Genomic DNA, 7,891 nt, shown 5'->3' with positions numbered 1-7,891 from the left:
TGGCTCACAATACACACGACCACACAAGACTAAAACCCTTATTCTCTCTCACTATTTCGTTCGTTATTTCTTGTGTGTTAAAATCATGTTTTCCATGCCCTTTATATAGAAGTGTTTGACTGGGCTTGGACATCATAAAATCCTAAAACTATTTTCCATTCGTATCTTCTTATGATAGCTGATCATATCTTGTTGGAAAATAAATCAATCTGATTTTAATTACTGATTGAATGACGCGTTCAATGTTCACATCAATCACACATAGATTAGCATAAAAAGCGCAATCACAAAATACATAACATTCAGACTGAATGTTCTGTAAACAGATGTCTTGACATCGGGTCTGACATCTCAGCAAAATCCTACACAACCATACTTTAAACACCCTGCAGGAAGCTATTATCTCATGTCAAGACAACATTTGTGACAACTTGTGAAAACTTTAGGTTTTACCAAAATTGATGCCAACACATAGAACCAACATAAGCTTTTGCTCCTCGGTTGATGGCAGAAAGTGTTGTGGACGTAATGGGTTCAGGAGTTTAACTCATCAAATCTGGACCTGAGAGTAAGAAAGAAACATGTGTGGACAGGTGATGCAGATCCAAAATTCAAAAGCTTCAATGTACTTCAAATGGATGTCATAGGGTGTGTGATGATAACACAAGACAAAGATATCATTCTGGTTATGGAGATTGACCCTACAATGGCATTAGCTCTGGTTATAAGATGGGCTATGCAAATGGCTTTGGACTTAAAGATGGACATGGTTCTAATCCAATCTGATGAAGTATCGGTCATGGACTGCATAAATCGAGTATCTGTTAATGCTGTGTTAGAACCTATTATTCTTCATTGTTTGTCTTTATCTAAAAACTTTCAAGATACTGCTGTTATGTTTTTGAACATGTCTCATAATCAGGTTATCCACCATTTGATCGGTCGAGTATGCTCTAAAACTTGGTTGGGGTGTGTCCCTCATACTCAAGATAGGTTATCCACCATTTGATCGGTCGAGTATGCTCTAAAACTTGGTTGGGGTGTGTCCCTCATACTCAAGATGTTTCCTCTCTAATTGGCTTTTAGGTTCTTTAATGAAATAGTCTTTCAATAAAATAAAAAAATAAAAAAACTAGATTAATTAGCCAAATTTCAAGCAACAATGACAATTAATAAATTTAAACATAGAGAGCATCACATACGAAAAGTTTATTTTAGTTCATCTTTTAACTCTGAACCAAGAACAAAATAGTTATCACATAATTAGAAGCATCATAATTGTCTCTAAGCAATTATCACCAAAGGAGAAGAAGCATAACTGCCCCTAAGCATCATATTAGGCTTTCAAACAGCAGTTGAAATAGCTGAGGAAAAAGCTCTTCCTTGTCTGTAAGGGAAACAAAATTAAATAGTTAAAAATGATGTAAAAATACTTAAGAATGTAATAAAAATGGCTCCAAACATCCATTGCATGTGCATCAACTAGAATTGCAGATAAAACATCCATATCAATTTACATCTCTTTCAACCCAGTCTGGGTCCCACTAAAAGCATGCCTTCTTATTTCTTTGGGTAGAAAAATATGTGTAAGTTTCAACTACATTATTCTACAATGTCATGTCCCAATATTTCTAAATTTATTCCATTCTATTTTTTGTCCGGAGTCTTAAAGTTCTTTTAATAGCAGAAATCAAAGGAGAATATAGAGAGGAAAAAAGAATTCAAATAATAATATTTTTTTATAGAAACCGTAGTTTTGGGAGGAAATGTTCAACCCAAACTGAGTTTTTAAATAGGAAGGATGAATTGATCAAGCACCTTTCTAGGCTAAAAATGTTTGAAAATACCCAAGTGGAAAAATGCTCAAAAAGTGAGAAGAAGACTTCATCCAGCATGAAACTTAAATCAGATTTAAAATGCATTGATTGTTGAAAAACACTTTTATCGATTAAAAGACATTTTGCATGTACCAAAAATAAAAGTTATCTTTTCAATTAGATGGTTTAAGAAAAAGTCTTAGATATTTTTAATTTAGTTGAATTGGTTTTAATTTTAAAAAATTACTAATAAATCAATTTTAAAAAGTAACATGACATATAATGGTTGAATAAAGAACCCCGACTCAAATAAACTCAAAAAAAATAACTTGTTAATTTTATCATCAACTAGTAATTTATATAGAAAATAAAATAAAAGAATAGTGAGAAATTTGGGAAAGAATTAATGTTACATTTGGAGAGTGTGTTTGATGATAAGGAGGGAGGTGTTGTTGTTGTTGTTGTTGGGCAGTAGTGGTGGTGGAGGTTGAATCCATGTTGAAGTCTTGTTCATTTCCAAGACTCGCTCTTGAAATGTTTGACTTGTTATGTTTCCTTGTTTCTCTTATTTTTGAGAAATCAAGTGAATAGTCAGGTACTTGCCCCTTCTCATCCCAATCCCCAAACTGTGGCACTGATAACCAACCTGCATTTTTCTACATTCAACTCATAATATTAGCCTTAGGGCTCACTACTTTATTTCTATACGCACAATAACTAAGTAACAGGAACACCACCAGATGAATTTCAAAGATCTAAAAATAAAAGACTAAGAACAATAACTGAATTTATGCATGGGGAATGAATAAAACTGAAGGGTAGTATCGAATAAGAGAGGATAGAAAACAAGAATTTCGTAAGAGATTTTGCGTATAAACTTGTAGCAGAAATTGAATTGAAACTTGTAGTATCGAATAACAGGGGAAGTAACGAACCTTTTTGCGAGAGTCCATAACTGCGAATTGAGATCTAATTTGGATGCGAAAGGGTTTAGAAAAAGAGTGAGGAAAAACACACAGCGAAGCGAGTGGAAGAGAAGAGAAAGAGAGGACCCCTTTCCTTTCCGAGTTTGTGAATTGATGAAGCAGAGAAGATAAAAGGAGGTTTTATGAAAGCTACTACTGCACACTGCTGACTATTTCAGGTTCAATTCAATTCATTGGTCGCTCACCATGTTATATCATATCTATGCAACAGACCCGGGCTCAAACCATTTTCTATTAAAATAATAATTATTTACTATTATTATAAAGGAAAGAAAAAGCATTAGTTTCAAGATGTTTAACTTTTATAAGAAAGATTATTGAATAAAAGAGCTTTTGTTTTAAAATGTTTTATCTGATACGTATAAAATATAAACGGTATTATATTTTTATTTTATTTTAATTTTATTTTAATTTTATTTTAAATTATTTATAAAATAGTTAAAGATAATGATATGAAAAATAATAAACCGATGTATTGTTGGTGCACAAAATGAAGAAGATGAAGATGGAAGAAGAGAGAGAAGAGAAAATAATTATCTTTCATTAGTCTGCTAAATCGGTTGCAGTAAATGGTTGTACGCACAATATACAGTGGATACAACTCTCGACAACTACAGTACTATATATACACAAATAATAATGCCACGTAGGCAAAATACTAAAATACTGAATTACCCTTCAACATCATCCCTTAGTTCAGGATTTAACTAATCAAAACTAATAACATCAATTTCATCCTTCAAGTGGAGAAATTGTGATCGCTTTCGTCAAAACATCTGTCAGTTGTTTTGGATGCTAAGTGAATAACTTCTAACACTCCATTCTGAATCTGATTTTTCAGAAAATGATACTTAGTATCAATATGTTTGCTTCTCCCATGCAACATTGGGTTCTTAGCATGTTCAATTACTACAACAATGTAATCAAACTAAGGAATAAGAGATCTAAGTACTTTCTCAATGATGCTTTCTTCAGAGAGAGTTTCTCCACACGACTTCATCTCATTTGTGATCAGAATTACTCTGAAGATGTAGTCAGGTACCTTCTCTTTGTTCTTCATGCTGAAATTCTCATACTGCTTACATAGAGACTGAAATTTTACTTTCTTCACTAATGCATCACCACCGTAGTACCGTACCAGTGTGTCTCACGCATCCTGCGCTGTCGTCGAATCAACGATTTTCTCAAACACATTCACATCCACACACTAATGGATGTATAACAATGCCTTCTGATCTTCACACTGAGCATTTCTCTGTGAATCCGTTGCATTGGTCGGAAGTGCAACCGAAACGTAATCGTCGTTGATGAGATCAAGAACATCTTGAGTGCCAAACAACACACACATCTAAATCATTTAATGACTCCAGTTCTTATCATCAAACACTGGAAGCTTGGTACCCATATTACTATTTTCGTTCATCTTCAACCTTGTGCAAAACTTAGATCTCACCAAACACTAGTGTTTCTCAATTTTGCAGAATCAAGAAATATGATTCTGTTACGATTCCAATCAAAAGTTCACACGAACTCAAGAAACAAAATCAATCACACAACGCCTCACCGTTCACTCTTATTTCCATGTGTTTCTCTATGGATCTGAACCGGAGCTCTAGATACCAATTGTTGGTGCACAAGATGAAGAATATGAAGATGGAAGAAAAGTGAGAAGAGAGAATAACAAACTCCCATTATTCTGCTAAAACGGTTACAGCAAATGGTTGCACACACACACACACACATTGTACATAATACTAGTGGATACAACAATTAACAACTACATTACTATATATATACACAAATAGTAATGTCACATAGGCAAAATACTAAAATACTGAATTACCCTTCAACATGTATAACCGTCGTTTGTGGGAAAGAGAAGTTAAGATTTAAAATAAAACTGAAAAGGGTATATTTGAAAGAAAAAAAGGCTACACCAAATTCATGTTTTGTCTTTATATATTAGTATATATGACAATGTCTTCTGAAGCTTACAAATATCCAATAACATTATATAGTGTTGGTGTTGGTATTAATACACCTTGCGAATAAAGAATTAATTGAGAGAAAAATAGAGAGTGTTGGAGTGGAAGGGAAGAAGAGAGAGAGTAATGAATGTTGAATGAGAAGAGATTATTGTTATAGAAGAGAGATTATTACAGAACTACATCATTAGTTATTATATATACATTTGAGTAACTAACTAACAAAGTTTGAATTAATACATAACACGCTGCCTTAATTCAAACTTTCACAAAGTGATACACATCAGAAGTTGATACTTCAGACTATGCGTCTTCAGACTCCAACCACTCTCCAGAAGTTGCTTTGGACTCCGTCCACTCTTCAGAAGCTGCTTCAGACTCCAACCACACTTTAGAAGTTGCTTCAGAGGCTAGAGGTTCATAAGTAGTTCCCATATCTAACTCCTTCAAAGGTTGATGGTTCAGAAGCTATCAAAGCTTCAAAGGCTAGCGATCCAGAAGTCGTTCCAACCTCTTAATCAAATGCCACCATTCATATGTATATCTTCAACTTAGAAAGTTATTCTCCTTTTACATCCTTAGTCAAGATATCAAAATTTTGGTCCTTGGTAGAACAATATCTCATTGTCAACCTTCCTTTGTTCACTTTCTCTATTATTTAATGAAACCTTGTTTCGATATGCTTGGATCTTCCATGAGAGACAAGATTCTTTGTTAAGTTTATTGCATATTTGTCATCAATAAGGAGCTTGATTGGTACTTGAATGTTTACTCCAAGCCCAGTCAATACAACTTCAATCCAAGCAACTTAACAAACAGCTAAACAACTAGCAATATATTCAGCCTCACAGCTAGACATAGACATAATAAATTGCTTCTTGGAGATCCAAGAGATTGGAGCTCCTTGAAACTTGAAGACATAACTTGTGGTACTTCTCCTGTCCAATCTGTCACCACGCCAATATGAATCATAAAATCTTATCACCTCTTCTTTTCTTATCTTTCTTCTACATGAGAATAATACACCATGCCTCAAGGTTCCCTTGATTTATCTTAGCACTCTTTTTCCATCTAGTAGATGAGACTTCCTTGGATCATGCATGAATTTGCTCAATACTCCTACAACAAAGTTGATATTTGGCCGATTATTTCATATGTACCTCAATGATCCAATCATCCACTTGAACAGAGTGACATCTACCCTTTCTTCATCGTTATCTTCTTCCAGCTTTTGACATGATTCATCAGGAGTCATAACAGCATTACAGTTCAACACGTTGAATATTTTCATCAAGTCAGTAGCATACTTTGCTTGATGCAAGATTATTCGACCTTCTTTGTATAGAAATTCTATACCAAGGAAGTAGGACAAGTTACCCATATCTGACATTTCAAATTCTGACTTCATTGTACTCTTGAGGTCTTCAAATTAGAGTTGAGATTCTCCAGTTATCAAGAGGTCATCCACATAAAAACATACCAGCAATAGTATTTCACCTTGCTTATATTTTGCATACACATTGTACTTAACTGAACATTTTTTAAAGCCATGTATGTGAAGTAAACATCAATTCTCATGTTCCAGGCTCTTGGTGCCTACTTCAAACCATACAAAGACTTATATAGTCTATACACCATATTTTTTTTCCCTTTACTTCAAAGCCTGGAGGTTGAGACAAATATGCCACTTGTGCAAATACCTTAGAGTAATCTCGACCTTGTCTTTGAAGGAAAACCCTTGCCACAAGTATTGCTTTGTGCTCATTATTGTTCCTTATGGACTCAGCTTAACTTTAAAAATACACTTCACATCAATCGACTTCTTTCTTTTTGGTAGTTGAGCCAGTTTCCATGTGTCACATTTTTCAAATAAACTGAGTTCCCCCTTCATTGTATCTTTCTGCACTTTGTCTTGCATTGCATCCTGATAGTTCAGTGGTTCTTCACCTGCTAAAATTGCCAAGTGTATTATTTTTCCTTCCTCATCCACTGTATTTTTAGCCACAATTTCATAAACATTCAGCCTTGCATGTATCTATCTGTTTCTGGTTGGTCTTGCCCTTTTTGTAGAATCCACTGCATCAATTGGAGTCTCAGTTAAGACTAGATTCACTTCATCAGAATCAAACTGCATTGGAGCCTACATTGGAACCACTATTGTTCTTTCTCCACCTTGTTTCCAACCCTAGGATTCTAATTCTCTGATGATTACATCTCTACTAACCACCAATCTCTTAGTAACTGGATTATATAACCTATATGCTTCAGTTGGATGGTAACCAACTAAGATCATAGGTTCACTTTTATCTTCAAGTTTGGTTCTTCTTTCATCTGGCACATGTCTATAGTATAATGATCCAAATACCTTGAGATGAGTGATGCAGGGCTTGTTTCATGACCAACATTCTTCTGGCACCTGATTATTTAAATTCTTGGTAGAACATCTATTTAGAACATAAGCAGCAGTAGATACTGCTTCACCCCAGAACTTATGAGGCAATGACTTTTGTTTTAACATGCTCCTAGCCATTTAAACCAAGCTTTTATTCCTTCTTTCAGTTATACCATTGTTTTAAGGTATGTAGGGGAGTTACTTCCAGCAAGATGCCATTTTCATGACATAATTACTTGAATTCATAGGAATTCTATTCCCCTCCTCCATTTGTCCTGAGTATCTTAATCAGTATTCCACTCTTTGTTGATGATAGTTTGCTTTTTGCCCAGGCTTCAAGTATGGAAGTAAACAATATTATGGCAACTCTCTAAAAGTACCAGGGTTCATCAGGGTAGATGGTCAATCTTGAGAAATCAAAAGCATCGTTCGGTCGAAACGTTGAAGAAGAAGTTATAGAGATGATTCAGAATAGGATGAGAGTAAAGACTGTGGCGGCTCACTCAAGGTACTTAGGTTTACTGGAAATTTTTGTTAGATCCAAGAAGGTTATTTTTACCCAGATGATTGATCGTGTCTGAAAGAAAGTGAAAGGATGGAAGGAAAAGTATCTATCTGGGGCTGGAAAAGAAGTCTTGATAAAATCGGTTGCTCAAGCCATAACCACGTATGTTATGATTTGGTTCATATTTCCTGAAGGGTGCTACAATG

The 7,891-nt window shown here is 34.6% G+C and overlaps 1 protein-coding gene across 1 annotated transcript; it reads right to left on the bottom strand.

Moving 5' to 3' along the window:
• Window positions 1–1,141: 1,141 nt before the first annotated feature.
• On the bottom strand, window positions 1,142–3,004 carry LOC127101516 (uncharacterized). The gene is made up of 3 exons (XM_051038951.1): window positions 2,753–3,004; window positions 2,231–2,473; window positions 1,142–1,387 (listed from the first exon to the last, which is right to left on the bottom strand). Exons 1-3 carry the CDS (start codon window positions 2,768–2,770, stop codon window positions 1,337–1,339), a joined length of 312 nt encoding a protein of 103 aa, XP_050894908.1. The 5' UTR covers window positions 2,771–3,004; the 3' UTR covers window positions 1,142–1,336.
• Between the last annotated feature and the right edge of the window lie 4,887 nt (window positions 3,005–7,891).

Source organism: Lathyrus oleraceus, chromosome 7, assembly GCF_024323335.1.
Source record: "Lathyrus oleraceus cultivar Zhongwan6 chromosome 7, CAAS_Psat_ZW6_1.0, whole genome shotgun sequence".
Classification (NCBI taxonomy): domain Eukaryota; kingdom Viridiplantae; phylum Streptophyta; class Magnoliopsida; order Fabales; family Fabaceae; genus Lathyrus; species Lathyrus oleraceus.
The sequence above is the reverse complement of the archived record's forward strand: the minus strand, read 5'-3'. Positions and strand labels throughout refer to the sequence as shown.